Raw genomic sequence first — 21,707 nt, 5'->3', positions numbered from 1 at the left:
CCAGAATCGGCATTTCATGGCATGAGCCTGCCTCATTGCCACCAGGATGGTGAAATTGCCAGGGCCCATGCTTTGAGAGAAGTCTGTTTCCATGTCCTCATCACCCTTGTCGCCGCGCTGCCGTCGCCTCCTCGCCTGCTTTTGCAGGTTCTGGTTCTGCGTATACTGCATGATAATGTGCAATGTGTTTACAATGCTCATAACTGCTGTGGTGATCTGAGCGGGCTCCAGTAGGAGAACACTTCAAGCTTTCTGGCCACTCAGTGAAAGACTTAAGGGTGGCAATTTTGCAACAGAAAAGCTTCAAAATCAGACTCCAATGAAAAACGGCTGAGCTTGAATTAATATGCAAACTAGATACCATTAACTTGGGTTTGAACAGAGACTGGGAGAGGCTGGGTTATTACACATATTGAATCTATTTCCCCATGTTATGTATCCTCACACCTTCTTGTCAACTGTCTGCATTAGTAGGAGCATTGTCAACAGATTGAGGGAAGTGATTATTCCCGGTCAGTTGGGAATCAATTTAGAGAGGGTAAATCTACTGTGGGGGCTGCTGTGATGCAAGTAACCAACACTATCAAAGATCTGCTGATATCAAGGGTAGTGACCATGGGAAATGTGCAGGTCATAGTGGATAGCTTTGCTGCAATGGGATTCCCTAACTGTGGTGGGGCCATAGATGGAACCCATATCCCTATCTTGGCACCGGAGCACCAAGCCGGCAAGTACATAAACCGCAAGGGGTACTTTTCAATAGTGCTGCAAGCACTGATGGATCACAAGGGACGTTTCACCAACATCAGTGTGGGATGGCCGGGAAAGGTACATGACGCGCGCATCTTCAGGAACTCTGGTCTGTTTCAAAAGCTGCAGGAAGGGACTTTATTCCCAGACCAGAAAATAACTGTTGGGGATGTTGAAATGCCTATAGTTATCCTTGGGGACCCAGCCTACCCCTTAATACCATGGCTCATGAAGCCGTACACAGGCAGCCTGGACAGTAGTCAGGAGCTGTTCAACTACAGGCTGAGCAAGTGCAGAATGGTGGTAGAATGTGCATTTGGATGTTTAAAAGCGCGCTGGCGCAGTTTACTGACCCGGTTAGACCTCAGCGAAACCAATATTCCCACTGTTATTACTGCTTGCTGTGCGCTCCACAATCTCTGTGAGAGCAAGGGGGAGATGTTTATGGCAGGGTGGGAGGTTGAGGCAAATCGCCTGGCCGCAGGTTATGCACAGCCCGACACCAGGGCGGTTAGAAGAGCACAGGAGGGTGCGGTGCGCATCAGAGAAGCTTTAAAGACCAGTTTCATGACTGGACAGGCTACGGTGTGAAAGTTGTGTTTGTTTCTCCTTGATGAAACCCCCTGCCCCTTGGCTCACTCTACTTCCCTGTAAGCTAAGCACCCTCCCCTCCTTCCTTCGATCACCACTTGCAGAGGCAGTAAAATCATTGTTGCTTCACATTCATGCATTCTTTATTAATTCATCACACAAATAGGGGGATAACTGCCAAGTTAGCCTGGGACGTGTGGTGGAGGAGAGAAGCACGGGGAGGGGTGGTGGAGGCGGAAAGGACAAGGACACACAGCACTTTAAAAGTTTAAAAGTTTAAAACTTATTGAATGCCAGGCTTTTGTTGTTTGGGCAATGCTCTGTGGTGGAGTGGCTGGTTGGCCGGAGGCCCCCCCACCGCGTTCTTGGGCATCTGGGTGAGGATGCTATGGAACTTGGAGAGGAGGGCGGTTGGTTACACAGGGGCTGTAGCAGCAGTCTGTGCTCCTGCTGCCTTTTCTGCAGCTCAACCATACGCTGGAGTGCATTAGTTTGATCCTCCAACAGCCTCAGCATTGAATCCTGACTCCTCTCATCATGCTGCCGCCACCTTTCAGCTTCAGCCCTCTCTTCAGCCCACCACTTACTCTCTTCAGCCCGCCACCTCTCCTCCCTGTCATTTTGTGCTTTCCTGCACTCTGACATTGTCTGCCTCCATGCATTCGTCAGTGTGGGAGGACAGCATGAGCTCAGAGAACATTTCGTCACGAGTGCGTTTTTTTTTGCCTTCTAATCTTCACTAGCCTCTGGGAAGGAGAAGATCCTGTGATCCTTGAAACACATGCAGCTGGTGGAGAAAAAAAAAAGGGACAGTGGTATTTAAAAAGACACATTTTATAGAACAATGGGTACACTCTTTCGTGGTATACCTTGCTGTTAACATTACATACACAGCACATGTGCTTTCGTTCCAAGGTCGCATTTTGCCTCCCCCCACCACGTGGCTAGCCCCTCCCCCCTCCCCGTGGCTAACAGCGGGGAACATTTCTGTTCAGCCACAGGCAAACAGCCCAGCAGGAACGGGCACCTCTGAATGTCCCCTTAAGAAAAGCACCCTATTTCAACCAGGTGACCATGAATGATAACACAGAGAGATAAAGAACAGATGTTGTTTGAATGCCAGCAAACATACAGTGCAATGCTTTGTTCTACAATGATTCCCGAGTATGTGCTCCTGGCCTGCTGTGGTAAAGTGTCCTACCATGGTGGATGGAATAAGGCTGCCCTCCCCGGAAACCTTTTGCAAAGGCTTTGGGAGTACATCCAGGAGACCCGCAAATGCCAGGGCAAATTAATCATTAAACATGCTTGCTTTTAAACCATGTATAGTATTTTAAAAGGTACACTCACCAGAGGTCCCTTCTCCGCCTGGCGGGTCCGGGAGGCAGCCTTGGGTGGGTTTGGGGGGTACTGACTCCAGGTCCAAGGTGAGAAACAGTTCCTGGCTCTCGGGAAAAATGGTTTCTCCGCTTGCTTGCTGTGAGCTATCTATAACCTCCTCCTCATCATCATCATCTTCCTCGTCCCCAAAACCTGCTTCTGTGTTGCCTCCATCTCCATTGAAGGAGTCAAACAACATGGCTGAACCCACTAAAATGGCATGCAGCTCATCATAGAAGTGACATGTTTGGGGCTCTGACCCGGAGCAGCTGTTTGCCTCTCTGGTAGGCTTGCCTCAGCTCCTTAAGTTTCACACAGCACTGCTTCGGATCCCTGTTATGGCCTCTGTCCTTCGTGCCCTGGGAGATTTTGACAAATGTCTTGGCATTTCAAAAACTGGAACAGAGTTCTGACAGCACTGATTCCTCTCCCCATACAGCGATCAGATCCCGTACCTCCCGTTCGGTCCATGCTGGAGCTCTTTTGCGATTCTGGGACTCCATCATGGTCACCTCTGCCGATGAGCTCTGCATGGTCACCTCTTGCTGATGAGCTCTGGCCAGTGTGGCAACCTGCAGGTGACCATGCAAACAGGAAATTGAAATTCAAAAGTTTGCGGGCCTTTTCCTGTCTACCTGGCCAGTGCATCTGAGTTGAGAGTGCTGTCCAGAGCGGTCACAATAGAGCACTCTGGGGTAGCTCCAGGAGGCCAATACCATCTAATTGCGGCCACAGTACCCCAAATTCAACCCAGCAAGGCTGATTTAAGCGCTAATCCCCTTGTCGGGGGTGGAGTAAGGAAATTGATTTTAAGAGACCTTTAAGTCGAAAAAAAGGGCTTTATCATGTGGACGGGTGCAGTGTTAAATTGATTTAACGCTGCTAAATTCGACCTCAACTCCTAGTGTAGACCAGGGCTAGGAGGGTGGTGAAGCACTGGAATGGGTTCCCTAGGGAGGTGGTGTAATCTCCATCCTTAAGAGGTTTTTAAAGCCTGGCTTGACAAAGCCCTGGCTGGGATGATTTAGTTGGTGTGGTCCTGCTTTGAGCAGGGGTTTGGACTAGATGACTTCCGGAGGTCTCTTCCAACCCTAATCTTCTATGAGTCTATGCTGTTGGCTGAGTGATCACAGCACATGGAGGGATTTGCTGCTTGTCAATAGCATGGCATTGTAAGAGACAGCCAGGGAGGAGAGTTAAGGAGGCACAGTGGTCCTACAGTTCCAGGTTGCACTCCTGGAATATGTCACAGAGGGTTCTCTCTTACTCTGAAGCATCAGGTTGAGACAGGATATTGGGCTGGATGGACGAAGGCCCAGAGCGTCAAAGGGATTCCAATGTAAAATAGGAGCCAAAAGAACCTTTAGGATCTGGGCCCAATAGTCTGGCCTGACCCATTTGGCAAGTGGCAATGGAAGAACCAGGCTAGAAGGATGAGGGTTTCAGCTGGTAGGGCAGAAGGTGGACACCAGATGAGATGGCCCAGTGGTCTGATCCCTGCCTGGTCCTGAACCATGGGACCATCCTTCTTCCCTGGGCAGTCCCAGGCACCTGGGGCCAGCCTGGCCCCCTAACCCTCTGCCACCTCTTGTGCAGGTACCTGGTTAAGTGTCTGGAGCATTTCCTGGTGACGGCTGAGGAACACTTAATGGTGGGCTGGAGGATGATCTACTACATCTTCACAGACAGGGTGGGTGCGGTGCCGCGGCTCCACCTGGTCACGGAGCGGCACCTGCGGACCCTGATGGTGGAGAACCAGAAGCGCTGGCAGGATGTCTCCATGATGACGATACATTGGTTCACCCAGGGCCTGGACCCTGCTATCTGCAGGGAGGCCCAGTAAGTTTTCTGCCTGTATATCGACCAGTTCTTTGTTGGAGCCTTCAGGCTGGGAGCGCTGGCCGAGTCCGTTGCCCTGCTCCATTCCTATTTCGACCAGTGGACCTGCTTCTACTTCACCTCTGACCGAAACCTCAGACCAGCTGCCTTTCTGGGCCCAGGTGCAGGGGACTGCCACTACTGCGCAGCAGTGTTCAGGGGTCATGCCCACAGTGAAGAACCTGACGGAAAGCTGCTTCCAGAACAAGAGGAATGGCGTGGAGGCCCCGCTGGCATGACGAGAGCCACCTCAATAAGTACTTCCAGCTGCACAAGCCAACCAAGATCTTGTCTCCGGAGTACTGCTGGGATGAGGCCATCGGGCCATGTGGAGACATCCGCATCTCTAGGCTGCTGTGGGCCGAGAAGCAGCGCAGTTTGGTGCACCCGACAGATCAGTGACTCTGCCAGCAAGAGCCCCCAGGGGGCACGTGGCTGGAACCCAGCATGGGGACTTGGGGAATGTCAACTAGGGTGTCGCTCGCTTCATAGCTTCTGTCGGCCCAACTCACCTCCCGACGGCAGGGCTCCTGGAATCCCTCCATTCCCTCCACAAGTCTCCTGTGTGTCACCATCCACTGCCCTTCTAGTTCAGGGACTCCTAGACTTCCTCCCCTTCATTCCAGGGGCTTTGTGTGCCCCCGATTCCTCCTCCCCTCCATGCCAGGGGCTCTCTGTGCCTGCCCCATTAAGCTCCATCCCCTCGTGCCACACACGATTATTTCTTTTCTTCTTGTCTGGGAGATGTCATTCAGGGTGTCAACAGGTCGGACTCTGCTGGGAGGATAAGCAGAAGATGGAATGAGGTGTGTGTTACTGAGAGGTGTCGAAGGCCTATCAAGTGGATTTTGACCTATTACAGAGGTGTCTGGGGCTCCATGTGTCCCCCATTTCCCTTTTCCCATTTTTCACCAAAATCAATAGGGTTCTGCTTGTTGACTCCTAGACCAATTTCTGCAGTTTTGGAATTGATCAGAGATGGTGCTCCTGAGTCATCATGTGATAGACAGACAGACACAGACATGCCATCAAGCTGAATGTAGGGCTGTTAAGACAAAGAATTTGGTACTGATGGTAAATACTTCAAAAATATGTAACATGCATGATTTTTGGAAGAAACTTTGGTACAGACTAAGAGTGGTAACAAAGAAGTCTTGTAAGAATACTACTTCTCAGCTAGTACCTGTAAACAGGCTTAGACCTTGGCAAGGTAGAGAAAGCATAACCAATCTAGACTGCTGTGTGGAAGGGAAAACGGAGGCACACCACCTCATGACCTTTGTGGCTAAATGCCAAGACATCTACATTCTACAGGATATTAATATATACTTTGTATTAACAATGCTGTACTCTAAAAGGCTTTCAGTCAACTTGGAAAAAGGTACCCAGAACTTCGCAAAAACATCTGTAGTTGACAGTACAATTTTTGGTAACACTGAGAAATTAGATAACCAAGAACTAAAGACAACGAGGAGGCCGGTGGCACCTTAAAGACTAACAGAGAACTTTAGGCACACTGCCTTTGCATTGGTCAGTAACCAACCCTCCAGCAGTAATTGAAGGGGAGAGGTGTGACGCTATACCCCATATTCTTCATAGAAATATTATGATATAAATATGGCATAACTAAGATATGTTTTATGCAAGGTGGGTCATGTAAGGTATCATTGGAAAGGTTATGTTTTACTGAATATGATTATCCTATTTGTATACATGTATCATTTCTGTATCTGAAGTTAGGAATATTGACTATGTAATAATTACAACTGTGGTTACACCTGGGAAATGCCCACCAGACACTATGCAATCAGCCTGGAAGAGCCATTAGGAATGAAAATAGGTTTTTGAAGACGCTGATCTCTCATCTTCCTGGAGTTCCTTCCTGTGGACCTTACAAGTAAACCTTGTCTCATGGTTGCTCTAACACTGCAAGGTCATCTGATGATGTCGCCTGGTACGGAGTACCACCTTAGACTCTGCTGGTATTTTTCCACTTGAAACTAAGGGCTTCTGCCTTATATAAATTCTATTTAAGGCTGGGAAGTAAGTTAATCATGGCTCTTCTCCTCTGCCTCCCCGCCCAAGAAGGGAGACTGCTGAAAACACCTGAAGAAACAAAAACAACAAGGAGGTGTTTTTAAGGTGGCAGCTTAAAGACTAAGGGTATGTCTACAATGCAAAATTACTCCGATTTTACAGAAGTCGATTTTTGGGAACAGATTGTATAAAGTCGAGCGTATGCATCCACTAAGCACATTAATTCGGTGGTGTGCGTCCACAGTATCATCGCAAGTGTCAACATTCCAAGCGGTACACTGTGGGTAGCTATCCCACAATTCCTGCAGTCCCTCCTGCCCATTTGAATTCTGGGCTGAGCTCCCAATGCCTGATGGGGCCAAAAATTTGTTGCGGGTGGTTATGGGTATATGTCATCAGTCAACCCTCCCTCCATGATAGCAACAGCAGACAATCGTTTCGCACCCTTTTCCCTGGATTGCCCGAGCAGATGCCATAGCACGGCAAGCATGGAGCTCATTCAGCTCACAGCAGTAGTTATGACCATTGTAAACACCTCACACATTATCATGCAGTTTATGCAGAACCAGAACCTGAAAAACCAGGTGAAGGGGCGACTGCAGCGTGGTGACGGAGTGATGAGGACATGGACAGATTTCTCTAAAACCGCGGTCCCCAGCAATTTGGAGATCATGGTGTTACTGGGGCAGGCTCATGCCATGGAACACTGATTCTGGGCCCGGGAAACAAGCACAGACTGGTGGGACTGCATAGTGTTGCAGGTCTGGGATGATTCCCAGTGGCTGCAAAACTTTCGCATGCGTAAGGGCACTTTCATGGAACTTTGTGACTTTCTTTCCCTTGCCCTGAAGTGCCAGAATACCAAAATGAGAGCAGCCCTCACAGTTCACAAGCGAGTGGCAATAGCCCTGTGGAAGCTTGCAACTCCAGACAGCTACCAGTCAGTCGGTAATCAATTTGGAGTGGGCAAATCTACTGTGGGGGTTGCTGTGATGCAAGTAGCCAACGCTATTACTGAGCTGCTGCTATCAAGGGTAGTGACTCTGGTAAATGTGCAGGTCACAGTGGATGGCTTTGCTGCAATGGGATTCCCTGTGGTGGGGCTATAGCTGGAACGCATATCCCTATCTTGGCACCGGACCACCAGGGCAGCCAGTACATAAACTGCAAGGGGTACTTTTCAATGGTGCTGCAAGCCTGGTGGATCACAAGGGACGTTTCACCAACATCAACGTGGGATGGCTGGGAAAGGTTCATGACGCTCACATCTTCAGGAACACTGGTCTGTTTAAACCGCTGCAGAAAGGGAATTACTTCCCAGACCATAAAATAACTGTTGGGGATGTTGAAATGCTTACAGTTATCCTTGGGGACCCAGCCTATCCTGGCACATGAAGCCGTACACAGGCACCCTGGATAGCAGTAAGGAGCTGTTCAACTATAGGCTGAGCAAGTGCAGAATGGTGGTAGAATGTGCATTTGGACGTTTAAAGGGTTGCTGGCGCAGTTTACTGACTCTCTCAGACCTCAGCGAAACCAATATTCCCACTGTTATTACTGCTTGCTGTGCGCTCCACAATCTCTGTGAGAGCAAGGGGGAGACGTTTATGGCGGGGTGGGAAGTTGAGGAAAATCGCCTGGCCACTGATTTTGCCAGGCCAGATACCAGGGCTATTAGAAGAGCACAGCAGGAAGTGCTGTGCATCAGAGAAGCTTTGAAAACAAGTTTCATGACTGGCCAGGGTACCGTGTGACACTACTGTTTGTTTCTCCTTGATGAAAACCCACCCCCTTGATTGACTCTAATTCCCTGTAAGCCACCTGCCCTCCCCGCTTCGATCACAGCTTGCTTGCAAAGGAAATAAAGTCACTATCATTTAAAATGTATTCTTCATTAATTGATTATAAAAATAGGGAGATAAATCAAAAGATAACCTGGGTATGGTGTGGGAGGAGGGTAGGAGGGAGGAAAAGGCCACTTCAAAACTTCTTGAATGACAGCCTTCTGTTGCTTGGGCTGTCCACGTGTGTGGAGTGGTTGGGTGCCTGGAGCCTCTCACCCCGTGTTCTTGGGCGTCTGGGTGAGGAGGCTATGGAACTTGGGGAGGAGGGAGGGTGGTTAAGCAGGGGCTGCAGCGGCAGTCTGTGATCTTGCTGCCATTCATGAACGTCCACAGACACCGGAGCATTTGATCCTGCAGTTGCCTCATGCCTCCTCTGATCTTCCTGCTGCCACCTCTCGTCTCGATCGTCCCTCCTGTCCTCACGTTCATTGGCCGCTTTCTTGTACTGTGCTACTGTGTCCCTCCACACATTCTGCTGAGCTCTGTCAGTGCCAGATGACTGCATGAGCTCAGAGAACTTTTCATTGCATGTGTGTTTTTTTCGCCGCTTTATCTGAGATAGCCTCTGGAACGGAGGAGGGAGACTTGAAACATTTACAGCTGTGGGAGGAAGAAAAGGGAGTGAAGTATTTAAAAAGATACATTTTACAGAACAATGGCTATACTCTTTCATGGTGAACAACACTATTCACATTACATAGCACATGTGTTTTTGGTACAAGGTCGCATTTTGCATCTTATTTTGAGTGCCTGCGGCTTTGGTGTTAGAGATCACACTCGCATTGCTGGGCAACAGGCAACGGCTTACAGGTGGCCATGATAAGCCACAGTCTTTCGGCTTCTGCAACCTTCATAACAGCAGCGCCCTCCTTTCCCATACCAAGCAAAGCACGTTGAGTTGGCCACTTAGTGCTGCGGTTTTTGTGTTAAAGTGCAGCAGCAGAAACAAAACTAACCCCTCCCCCCATCCAATTCTCTGGGATGATTGCTTTACCCCTCCCATCACCGTGTGGCTGGTATCAGGGAAGATCCCTGCTAGCCAAAAGCGAACAGCTCAGCGCCAATGCCCCCCCGCCCACAGGTTGGCTAACTGCAGGGAGGATTTCTTTTCAGCCACAGGCAAACAGCCAAGTAGGAACGACCACCTCTGAATCTCCCCTTAATTAAATTCCCCTATTTCAACCAGGTTACCATGAACAACATCACTCTCCTGAGGATAACAGAGAGATAAAGAACGGATGTTGCTTGAATGCCAGCAAACACCGGGACCATACATTGCCAGGCTTTGTCATACAATGGTACCAGATTATTTGCTACTAGCATGGCATGGTAAAGTGTCCTACCATGGAGGATGGAATAAGGCTGCTCTCCCCAGAAACCTTCTGCAAAGGATCTTAGAGTACCTCCAGGAGAGCTTTATGGAGATGTCCCTGGAGGATTTCCGCTCCATCCCCAGACACGTTAACAGACTTTCCCAGTAGCTGTACTGGCCACAAATGCATCCCAAGTCCTCAGGGCAAATTAATCATTAAAAAACACTTGCTTTTATAATGTGTATTATATTTAAAAAGGTACACTCACCAGAGGTCCCTTCTCCGGCTTTTTTGGGTTGGGAGGGTATTTCAGTCACGGTAAGAAAAAGATCCTGGCTGTCGGGGAGAACGGTGTGCTGTATGCTCTACTCAAGCTCGTCCTCCTCTTCCTCATCTTCCCCATCTGTAAAATCCTCAGGCATGATGGAGAGTACCCCATCATCAGAGTCTATGGACAGGGGTGGGATAGTGGTGGCGGCCCCCCCTAGAATTGCATGTAGCTCAGCGTAGAAGCGGCATGTCTGGGGCTCTGTCCCGGAGCGTCTGTTTGATTCTTTGGTTTTCTGGTACGCTCCTTAAGTTTCACGCGGCACTGTGTTGTGTCCCTGCTGTAGCCTCTGTCCCTCATGGCCTCGGAGATTTTTTGAAATGTTTTGGTATTTTGTCTTTTGGAACGTAGTTCTGATAGCATGGATTCCTCTCCCCATACAGCGATCAGATCCACTACCTCCCGTTCGGTCCTGATGAGCTCTGCGCTGATGAGCTCTGCATGGTCACCTGTGCTGATGAGCTTGCCTGGCCAAACAGAAAATAAGATTCAAAAGTTCCTGGAGCTTTTTCTGTACACCTGGCCCATGCATCTGAGTTCAGAGTACTGACCAGAGCGGTCACAATGGTGCACTGTGGGATAGCTCCCAGAGGCCAATACCGTCGAATTGCATCCACAGTAACCCTAATTTGAAACGGCGATGTCTATTTCAGCGCTAATCCCCTCTTTGGGGAGGAGTACAGAAATCAATTTTAAGAGCCCTTTATGTCGGAAAAAATGGCTTTGTTGTGTGGACAGGTGCAGGGTTAATTCGATTTAACGCTCTTAATTCGACATAAACTTGTAGTGTAGACCAGGCCTAACAGATTTATTTGGGCATAAGCTTTCGTGGGTAAAACACCACTTCTTCAGATGCATGGAGTCAAAAAACAAAGAATCTAAACTGGGGAAAGGCAAGGGCTGAGTCCAGGCTGAGACAGGGGTCATAGAATATAATATCAAGGTTGGAAGGGACCTCAGGAGGTCATCTAGTCCAACCCCCTGCTCAAAGCAGGACCAATCCCCAACTAAATCATCCCAGCCATGGCTTTGTTAAGCCTGACCTTAAAAACCTCTAAGGATGGAGATTCCACCACCTCCCTAGGTAACGCATTCCAGTGTTTCACCACCCTCCTAGTGAAAGAGTTTTTCCTAATATCCAACCTAAACCTCCCCCACTGCAACTTGAGACCATTACTCCTTGTTCTGTCATCTGCTACCACTGAGAACAGTCTAGAGCCATTCTCTTTGGAACCCCCTTTCAGGTAGTTGAAAGCAGGTACCAAATCCCCCCTCATTCTTCTCTTCCGCAGAGTAAACAATTCCAGTTCCCTCAGCCTCTCCTCATAAGTCATGTGTTCCAGTCCCCTAATCCTTTTTGTTGCCCTCCGCTGAACTCTTTCCAATTTTTCCACATCCTTCTTGTAGTGTGGGGCCCAATACTGGACACAGTACTCCAGATGAGGCCTCACCAATGTCAAATAGAGGGGAACGATCACATCCCTCGATCTGCTGGCAATGCCCCTACTTATACATCCCAAAATACCATTGGCCTTCTTGGCAACAAGGGCACACTGCTGACTCATATCCAGCTTCTCGTCCACTGTAACCCCTAGGTCCTTTTCTGCAGAACTGCTGCCGAGCCATTCGGTCCCTAGTCTGTAGCAGTGCGTGGGATTCTTCCATCCTAAGTGCAGGATTCTGCACTTGTCCTTGTTGAACCTCATCAGATTTCTTTTGGCCCAATCCTCCAATTTGGCTAGGTCCCTCTGTATCCTATCCTCCAATTTGGCTAGGTCCCTCTGTATCCTATCCTACCCTCCAGCGTATCTACCTCTCCTCCCGGTTTAGTGTCATCTGCAGACTTGCTGAGGGTGCAATCCACACCATCCTCCAGATCATTTATGAAGATATGAACAAAACCGGCCCGAGGACTGACCCTTGGGGCACTCCACTTGATAGGGTTAGAAGGGACTGCAAGGGTCATCTAGTTTAACCCCCTCCCAAGATGGATGATTTGTTGTGTCTAAACCATCTCCAGGGAAGGAGATTCCACAACCTTCCTAGGTGTCTGTTCCATTGTTCTGCCGTTCTTACAGTTAGGAAGTTTAATCGAAATCTGCCATGCTGTAGTTTGTACCCACTGCCTCTTGTCCTGCACTCTGTGGCGAGAACAACTTTCCCCCATCTTTTTTGTGGCAGCCTTTCAAGTATCTGAAGGCTGCTATCATGTCTCCCCTTAATCTGCTCTTTTCCAAACTAATCATACTCAGTTCCTTCAGCCTTTGCTCATATGGCTTGCATTCTGTCCCTTTGATCATCTTTGTCGCTCGCCCCTTCATCCTTTCCAGTTTCTCTACATCCTTTCTATACATTGCTGACCAAAATTGGACACAGTGCTCCAGCTGAGGCCTAACCAGCACTGAGTAGAGTGGAACTATCACCTCCTGTGACTTGCATGCTATGCCTCTGTTAATGCAACCTAAAACTGCATTTGGGTTTTTTGCAACAGCATCACATTGCTGACTCACGTTGAGGTTGTGATCCACCATAACGCCCAGATCTTTTTCAGCAGTGCTGCTGCCAAGCCAGTTATCCCCCATTCTGTATTTATGCATTCGGTTTTTGTTCCCTAAGTGTAGCACCTTACATTTGTCTTCAGTGAATTTCATTTTGCGGTCTATAGCCCAGTTCTCCAATTTATCCAGATCCCTCTGAATTTTAGCTCTGTCCTCCAAAGTGTTGGCAACTCCCTCTAGCTTTGTGTCATCTGCAAACTTGATTGGTGTGCTCTGTATACCTACATCCAGGTCATTAATAAAGTTGTTAAATACCACTGGACCCAGAAAAGATCCCCGTGGAACCCCACTTGAAACCTCCCTCCAATCCAACATCATTCCATTAATAGTGACTCTGTTCGTAGTTGTTTAGCCAATTATTTATCCACTTAAAGTTAGTTTTGTTGAGCTTGAATTTCTCCAGGTTATTTATCAGAACGTCATGTGGGACTGTGTAGGAAGCCTTGCTGAAATCCAGGTATATTATGTCCACCACATTCCTCCATCTGCCAAATTAGTTACCCTGTCGAAGGATTCAAGCTGGTTTGGCAGGGTTTGTTCTTGGTAAATCCATGCTGGCTGCTAGTGCTCACCCCTTCATTCTCCAGGTATTTGCAAATTGAATGTTTTAGACATTGCTCTAGTAGCTTTGCAGGTATCGAGATCAAGCTGACTGGTCTATAGTTCCCCAGTTCCTCCTTTTTAAAGATGGGCACTATGTTAGCCCTTCTCCAGTCCTCTGGGGCCTCTTCTGTCATCCATGAGTTTGCAAATATTATTGCCAATGGCTCAGAGATTTCTTCAGCCAATTCCTTCAGTACCCTGGGACGAATAGCATCAGGCTCACTGACTTGACTTCATTCAAACTGGTCAGAAGATCTCAGATGGGTTCTTTACTTATCCCGAACTGCATCAGTTCCCCTTTATTGTCTATAGTAACTTTGCTAGTAATCCAGTCACATGCTATTATCATATGTTATCATCAAGAGGATGGTGATCAATTGTTCTCCATGTCCACCGACAGTAGGACAAGAAGTATATAAGAATGTTATTACTGGGTCACACCAATGATCATTTTTCAGAGTAGCAGCCGTGTTAGTCTGTATTCGCAAAAAGAAAAGGAGTACTAGTGGTATCTTAGAGACTAACCCATTTATTTAAGCATAAGCTTTTGTGAGCTACAGCTAGAATCATAGAATATCAGGGTTGGAAGGGACCTCAGGAGGTCATCTACTCCAACCCCCTGCTCAAAGCAGGGCCAATCCCCAACTAAATCAACCCAGCCAGGGCTTTGTCAAGCCTGACCTTAAAAACTTCTAAGGAAGGAGATTCCACCACCTCCCTAGGTAACTCATTCCAGTGCTTCACCACCCTCCTAGTGAAAAAGTTTTTCCTAATATCCAGCCTAAACCTCCCCCACTGCAACTTGAGACCATTACTCCTTGTTCTGTCATCAGCTACCACTGAGAACAGTCTAGATCCATCCTCTTTGCAACCCTCTTTCAGGTAGTTGAAAGCAGCTATCAAATCCCTGCTCATTCTTCTCTTCCGCAGACTAAACAATCCCAGTTCCCTCAGCCTCTCCTCAGAAGTCATGTGTTCCAGTCCCCTAATCCTTTTTGCTGCCCTCCGCTGGACTCTTTCCAATTTTTCCACATCCTTCTTGTAGTGTGGGGCCCAAAACTGGACACAGTACTCCAGATGAGGCCTCACCAATGTCGAATAGAGGGGAACGATCACGTCCCTCGATCTGCTGGCAATGCCCCTACATATACATCCCAAAATGCCATTGACCTTCTTGGCAACATCTTAGTATTCATGTAGCTTAGTATCTGGTCTTCTGACAGTGGCTGGTGATAGAAGCATTAGAAGAAATGTACAGAAAAGGGCAATTACCAAGTGATCCAGCCCAGCTTCTGGCAGTCAGAGGTTTAGGGACACCCAGAGCATGGGGTTGCAACCCTGACCATCTTGGCCAATAGCCATTGATGGTCCTATCCTCCATGAATTTATCTAATTCTTGTTTGAACCCGGTTATGCTTTTGGCCTTCACAACAACATCCCCTGGCAAGGAGTTCCACAGGTTGACTGTGCGTTGGGTGATGAAATACTTCCTTTTGCTTGTTTTAAACCTGCTGCCTGTTCATTTCATTGAGTGACCCCTGTTTCTTGTGTTATGGGAAGGGGTAAATAATGGGTTTAAGCTGTAGCATGGGAGATTTAGGTTAGATATTAGGAAAAACTTGCCAGCTCTAACTGTAGTTAAGCTCTGGAACAGGCTTCCCAGAGAGATTGTGGAATACCCATCATTGGAGGCTTATCAGACCAGGTTGGCCAAACACCTGTCAGGGATAGTCTAGGTTTACTTGGGCCTGCCTCAGTGCAGGGGGCTCGACTAGGTGACTTCTCAAGGTCTCTTCCAGCCTGACAGTTCTGCGATTCTACGCACTCACTGTCTGAGAGCCCCCTCGAAGTAACTAAGCCCTACAGATGCCTCTGAAGAGTGCACACCTTCCCCTGAGCCTGCTCAGTGGGTTCTCTCTGCCAGGTGAGCTGCTGAGAGACAACAAGTTCTAGTACTGCAAGCCAGGACAGGAGGGGAGCAGGGATGATGGATGGCTGTGGGCTGATTCCCTCTGCTTCACACCTTGTGTCATTATTCACATCCATGCAAGGGGGTAAAAAATAGGACTCAGTCTGCATTCTCTGCTCATCCCAATGGGAGCCTCTTGTGCCTTGTGTAATTTACACCCCCAACCCTGTACAGCACCCTGCACACAGTGCCCAAGACGGTCAAATCACACTTCCCCTTCCAGTCTCATCCATGCATCTCAAAGCACCGTTCAGGAGCGGCCCAGTTTCATCATCTCCATTTTACACATGGGGAAATTGATTTGGAGGCAAAATGACTCTGCCAGGGTCATACAGCACAGAGGAGAGAACCCAGGAGCTCTGATTTCCACTGCTGTACTCTGGCCCCAACTGGGTCTCCACCCAGTTACCACCCTGACTATCTCAGAACAAACCAGCCTCACAGCTGCCAGGCCTTCAGAAGTTTGCATGTACAGTTTATTTTGTTTCACAACAGAAATACAAAGAGAAAAATTGCTTTGAATTTTTTTAAACTTTTTTTCTTTTAAACATAATGCAAACTTTCGATATGGAAGCCGCAGCCTCCTCATGTCTTTCTGTTAACCACAATGCGAGACAGAGAGAAGGGGGAGGGAGAATCCTTTTTTTTTTTTCCTTTTTCTTTTTTAATAAGGTTATAACTAGATCTAGAGACACGTGGCCTGGATTTTCATATAGAAAAAAAAAGAAAAAAAAAAGATGTGTTAACAGTATGTATAAGAGGCATATTTACACAGTATTAACATGCTGACAAAAAGGTTACAATATTGAATATCGTACAACATCAATTCAGAAACAAAGGTCAGGGCAGAGGGCAGGGTAAAAAGAGAATCAAATTAATAAACAGAGTAGGCAATAAACAAACAACCTGGTAAAACAATGATATAGTTAAGGCTTAAAAAGTGTATAAAAATAACACAGTTAATATCCAAAACGGAACCAAAGAGTACATAATATATATGAGTTTTTGTCTAGTCTTTTTTGGAGGGCTGAGGGACGTGGGGCATTCTTCCTTCTCTATACATAGGTGTTATGTGTGTATATACACACACACACACACACACAACTCCATGTATCCATCCATCCATCCATCCATCCACAGGCATGGGCATGGCTTTCCAAACAGGGAGGCTGGCAAGGAGCTGGGCAAGTCCATCTACTTGCTGCTTTAATACTATATTGAATTGGTTTCACCCAACAGGAAGGGATCTATGGTTTGCTGCTGGGAGGGGAGAGGGATGGGATAGATCCACTCTGCTTTTTTAAATCTCTCATGGTTGGGAGGGTTTCTGTTCTGGCAGTGAAAGGCTTCAGTGGCCACAGGCGGCTGTATCACCTCCTGCTTGGGAGGATGGTCTCTCTGGCAATGCACAGCGCCTCCTGCTGGGAGAAGCTGGGTTAGTGTGTGAGCAGCCAGCCAGTGCTTCCAGCTGGAGCAGTGGTGAGCTCTCCATCAGTCCCAGCTCCTACCTAGACCCTACCGTGGCCCTGCTGAGCTGAGCTAGCTCTGAGCTCCCGCCCAAGAAACGCTGCCGTCATTGACTCTGGCTGGGCCAGGCCCCTCCAAAGCTGCTGCATTGGAGGTATTTACACATGGTGAATAATTCTTCCTGCTGCATTTGCTTCTTGGTGACAGGTACGTGGGGTTCTGCAGGGCAGAGAGGCAGATCCACAGCACCCTCGGCTAGGGGAATCCCCCTCCAGTCCATCTGGCCAGAGAGCAGGGTCTGCAGCTCCCAAAACAGCTCAGTGCCCCCAAAGGCCAGAGATCAAGCTGGTGCCCCAGCTGTCCCGAGGGAATCACATGGAAGGCAGTAGGATCCATGCCTGCGGTACCTCTACTGTACCCAGTGGGGTGACCCCAGGGAAGGGAAGGGCCTCATGTCTCACGTTGCTGGATTTCTCCCTCCTAAGCTTGCTCCAAGGTCCCTGCCATGGGACTGCACTGCTGGGGGGCTCATTTCCAGGAGGTGCCAGGGGAGGTGGGGAAGGAACGCCGCTCCGGGAATACAGACCTCTCTGCGTTTCTCCCATCGCTCGTCTGACCAGGCACACGGTCCCAGGACAGAGCGAGCCAACCCCCTCAGGCACTGCCAGTCCCTGCTACTGGGCATAGCCCCCTGGGCACACAGGCTTTCCTCTTCCCCTTTAGTGCTTTAGTTTGCTCGGGAGGGAGCTGGTTTGTTACCTGCATCCCAGGAGGGCTCACGGTCTGATCCTGCCCCACTAACCTCTGGAAGAGCTTTGTCATGGCAGCAGAATCAGACCCCAACAGATCAGAATTTCAGATCCAAGCGGTGCTAATGTCCCAGCTCACCTCCGATGCCAGCAACAGGGAGCAGGGGCAACACAGGCTGTCCCCTGCACTCTCCTGCTCATCTCCCCAAGTCCTGCAGAGCCCTACCGTGCTCAATACAGCCATTTGCAAGTGACCCTCAAATCTAATTCTAACCGGCCCTGTTTCACACAGCACAAACCAAAGCCCAAACCACGGTGCCGGCTGCGCCCAGGTAGGGTCAGCCAAGTTCAGAACAAGTGACTTGTGCTGACAGGTGCAGCCGGGTCAGAAATGGAGCCAGTCACAGGCCCTCGTGTGCACAGGGCGAATGGGAGCTGTGCCCCGCCAGCAGCTGTTCCAGTGAGCACCAGGCCAGCCCCCAGGCGCATCTGCAGGCTGGCGTGGGAGTCCCTGCCCCAGGCAGCTGTCTCCCAGCTGTTACTGTGCCAGCCAACAGGTGCTCTGCAGGTGGGCTCATTACCATCCTGCAGACACGGCAGGCGCCACAGACTGCTCCAAAGCCCCAGGGCACAGGGCCAGCACTAGCCTCGCCGCAGGGTTCAGGGACCCAGCGAGAGGCAGGGACCGGCACCAGACGAGGTTTCTATGTGAATCCTGTGAAGGTGCAGAAAGCGCTTGCCAGTGCCCTGCTGGGAACCTGGAGGGAGGAGCAGAGTTAAGGGAACCCTTAGCTGGGAGGGCCAGAGCTGGCGTGTAGGAGCCCGCTGTACTGCACTGCGCAGGGGATGGTAGCTGGGGGTCTGGAGGGAGCTTTCCCATGGGGCGGACTCCCCTCTCCCACATGCAACACTCTGCCTGGGGCCCAGCCCCTTGATAAGTAAACACAGGATCCAGGAGGTGATGGTGAGAGAGGAGACCCCAGGCTGCCGCTACTCTGGAAACCCTGGCAGGCTGTGTGGTGCCCCGGCTTCCGGAGCAGCAGCCCTAGATGCCCACAGTGGGGAAGAGAGATTGAAAAGTAAAATCCATGCCAAAGAGCATAACCTGCAGCGAGCCCCCTGCACCCATCTCTCACACTCGCTCTTCTGTAGCAAACGCCCCTTCATAGCTCAGGACAATCCCTAGTAAGCACCAGGTGGACTCGGGGGGAGGTAGCAGATCGTGGGCAGCTGAGGCTCCCAACACCCCCCCCCCGCCCCCCCCAGATCCTCAGCACCATGACCAAAGTGCTCCTCCAGTCCCATACACCATGGCTGGCTTAGCAGAGCTGGAGTCTGGAAAGGGGAGCCCCACAGCTGGGCCTATATCAGAACTGGCCACAGTCTGCCTGACTCCTGCCCCAATCCTATAGACTACAGCTCCCAGCAGGCAATGTGCTTTCCCGATCTGGCGGGATACTGCTTAGCTCACGCTAGAGCACGGCATGCTGGGACCCGTGGTCTTCATGGGCTGCATCTCTGGATTCCACAGAGGCATGACCAGCCCTGCTCTCCATGAACTTGGCCAGCCCCAGCTGTGTCCCTGTCGTAGGCTGAGCGCCTCCTCCGGCAGCCACCACACTTACCCCCGCTGGGCACAGCCCCAGCAGCGATGCCTCGTGCCGCCAGGGAAATGTGCACGGACCACGGCGTGGCCGCAGGGACAGCCAGTCCTGCGCAGCTCCAGCCGGGACAAATGAAACAAACAAAAGGAAACAACCAAAATGTCCCAACGAGGTTGGACAAAGTGGCAGAGGGACGAGCCCCAGTGGGGAACAGCGACGTCTGTGGAACAAAGGTCTCCCTCTTGCGGCTGCTGCTCCAGCACCAGCAGATCCCACCTCTCCAGCCAGCAGGTTAACCCATTCCCTCCTCAGCCGGCCTCACGCTGGCTCCCAATGGAGAGTCCCGGAGGGGCAGCAGATACCAAGCGCCAGGCTGGGTACGTCCCAGAGTCTCATCCTGAGGCTGAAGGAGCCCGAGCGCCAGGCCCTAGATCCTGCCTGCCACGCCATCCAGCGCTTCTCTGTCCAGTTTGGGTTTTCGGTTTTAGCAGCACCAACTTCTTGGCCAATATATATATATCTATATCTCTCTCTCTATCTCTCTCTCTCTCTACTTGTATCCAAAAGAGAGCAGAAAGGAGTACGGAGGATGGGGCAGAAAGAAGGGAAAAAAGAAAGAAAATGAAGGAACCAAACAGAGATTCAAAGTGCTCTGAAATAGTCTTTGGATGTCACCAAAACTGTGGACGAGTCCCTGGCTCTCCCGGCAGGGTGCTGGGGGTGGGGCCAGGGCCGAGGGGTGTTTTCCAAACATTAATTCATTCATTAATTTCTCCCAAAAGATGAGGGTCTTCACAGTCGCTCCCCGTGACTCGGCAGGCGCGGGCACTCGGTGGCGGTGCTGGGGGGTGGTGGTCCGTGTGATCGTCTCCAAGCTGCCCCCTGGCGATCCGGAACTGGGGGGAGGAGAGCTGCGCAGGGTAGGGGTGGGCAAGGAAGCCCCAGATTAGATGAGCGAGATCCGCACTGGGATGCTGGGTGACTCCGTCCTTTGAGGCGAGTGCTGGCTCACTAGGTGTTCCACCACGGTGTGTTTGGACATGTGCTTCATCAAATACGTCTCCTGCGGGGAAAGAGAGCCGGGAGCAGGGTAAGCGCTGCAGCTAGGAGGGTTGGGCCCACTGCCTGCCTCCAGTGGGGATGGAACTGACCCGTCCCCGGCACCCTCTGTGCCCAGAAGGGAGCCCCCACCCCATGCCTCCACCCGGAATCCATCCTCATTCACCTGCCTGGGAGAGCTACAGGACAACTCAGAGGTGACAAGCTGATTGGCTCTCCCAAGGGATCTGCCTCCACCTGGCGGGAAGAAGCCCAGGCTTCAGGCTCTAGCCAATAGAAAACAATTTTCTCTTACCAGCTGGTTTGCGAGTGGCTGAAGCCTGATCCCTGCAGCACCGTAAGAGCCTCCCTCCCAGTGCTGGGATGACTGCTGCGCTAAGGAGCTCCTCACCCAATGAGCACCTGGCTGTGGGCAGAGAGACCCTCCCTTTCTCATCCCGCATGGCTGAATTGGCGCAGGCTGGGGGCATGAGCCGTCTCTGGAACACACCCTGCCTGCGGCATCGCAGGCCCCATCCCTGCCTTGGCTGGTGCTTGGCTCCCCACGCCTCCTGCCACACTCACCGAGGTGTAGGCCCTCCCACACATGCTGCAGCAGTAGGCCTTGGCGTGTTTGATAGCGTGTGCGGAGAGGTGGATCTGCAGCGATGCCGAGTCTGAGTACGCCCGGTAGCAGTTCGGACACTTGTAGGGCTTATCCTTGTTGTGCTGTCGCTGGTGTGACTGTGAGGGCGGGGAGGGGGCACGGGCAGCGTTACGTAGCACAATCCATGGCAGCTCTTGGGCCGTGCCCGCCCCCCCATGCCCAGCGGCTGGGGGACCACGTAGAGCAGCCTGCTCTGCTCCCAGGATCCACACCAATGGCAGACCAGACACCCCTGTGGGACAGGGGCCAACGACTATCGATCCCCACAGCCCCCTGCCTGGCTCAGGGCATTGGCGCCACCTCCCCCTGTCCTAGGTCCCCAGGCACTGAAGCTGCTCCCTGGAATCACATCCATTGGGTTGGAAGAGATGTCTCCCCCTTCACTTCAACTACCCAGCTCCATGACCTAAGCCAGGGCTTTACTCCTCTTCCCCTTCCCCCATCAGCCTCTTAGTTTCTGTTCCCCACCCCAATCAAGAGCTCTCTGCCCCACTCCATCCCCATCCTGCAACCACTTGTGTCTCCCCACTCCAAGGGCTCGGCCCCCCCTGGGCTGACCCCACTGGGCTGGGCACATGCCGGGCACCCAGCCAGGGCACTGACCTGGAGGTTGGAGAGCTGCGTGAAAGCCTTTTCACAGCCAGGGTGTGGGCACTTGTAGGGTCTGTCGCCAGTGTGAATTCTGCAACACAGCAACAGGCATGTCAACCCAGGCCCTGCCTAGAATGGGATCAACCCCCCTGCCCTACTCTACCGTGGGGACGCACCAGCCCTCTAAGGCCCCAGCACACAGAGGGTACCTGGACAGCCCCCTTCTCTCCTGCCCCACTCAGTGAGCAAGGTGGCTCTGTCCCCAAAAAGGGCTGCGTCTGTTAGCATGCTGGATTCCAGCCCTGCGAGAGCCACAAACACAAAAGCAGGAGCCACCCCC

The 21,707-nt window shown here is 50.8% G+C and overlaps 2 protein-coding genes across 10 annotated transcripts in view; one reads left to right on the top strand and one right to left on the bottom strand.

Moving 5' to 3' along the window:
* Positions 1-4,198: 4,198 nt before the first annotated feature.
* Positions 4,199-5,001, top strand: LOC140900206 (alpha-1,3-galactosyltransferase 2-like). Its single transcript, XM_073317064.1, is given in 3 exon segments — positions 4,199-4,560; positions 4,661-4,829; positions 4,831-5,001. Coding segments are annotated over 3 exon segments (702 nt in total).
* A 10,708-nt stretch (positions 5,002-15,709) lies between these two features.
* The window catches only part of ZNF362 (zinc finger protein 362), a 54,624-nt gene continuing 48,626 nt past the window's right edge, over positions 15,710-21,707 (bottom strand). For 8 of the 9 annotated variants that reach the window (XM_073316293.2, XM_073316292.2, XM_073316298.2 and 5 more), the window contains 3 exons: positions 21,380-21,458; positions 20,695-20,853; positions 15,710-20,134 (listed from right to left, as the gene is read on the bottom strand). In XM_073316293.2, coding sequence (XP_073172394.1) covers positions 20,018-20,134; positions 20,695-20,853; positions 21,380-21,458 — 355 coding nt within the window. In that variant the 3' untranslated portion in view covers positions 15,710-20,017. The remainder of the gene's footprint in view (positions 20,135-20,694; positions 20,854-21,379; positions 21,459-21,707) is intronic. The other variant, XR_012155520.2, reaches the window with a different exon arrangement.

Source organism: Lepidochelys kempii, chromosome 18, assembly GCF_965140285.1.
Source record: "Lepidochelys kempii isolate rLepKem1 chromosome 18, rLepKem1.hap1, whole genome shotgun sequence".
NCBI lineage: Eukaryota > Metazoa > Chordata > Testudines > Cheloniidae > Lepidochelys > Lepidochelys kempii.
This window is presented reverse-complemented; position numbering and strand designations above follow the sequence as displayed.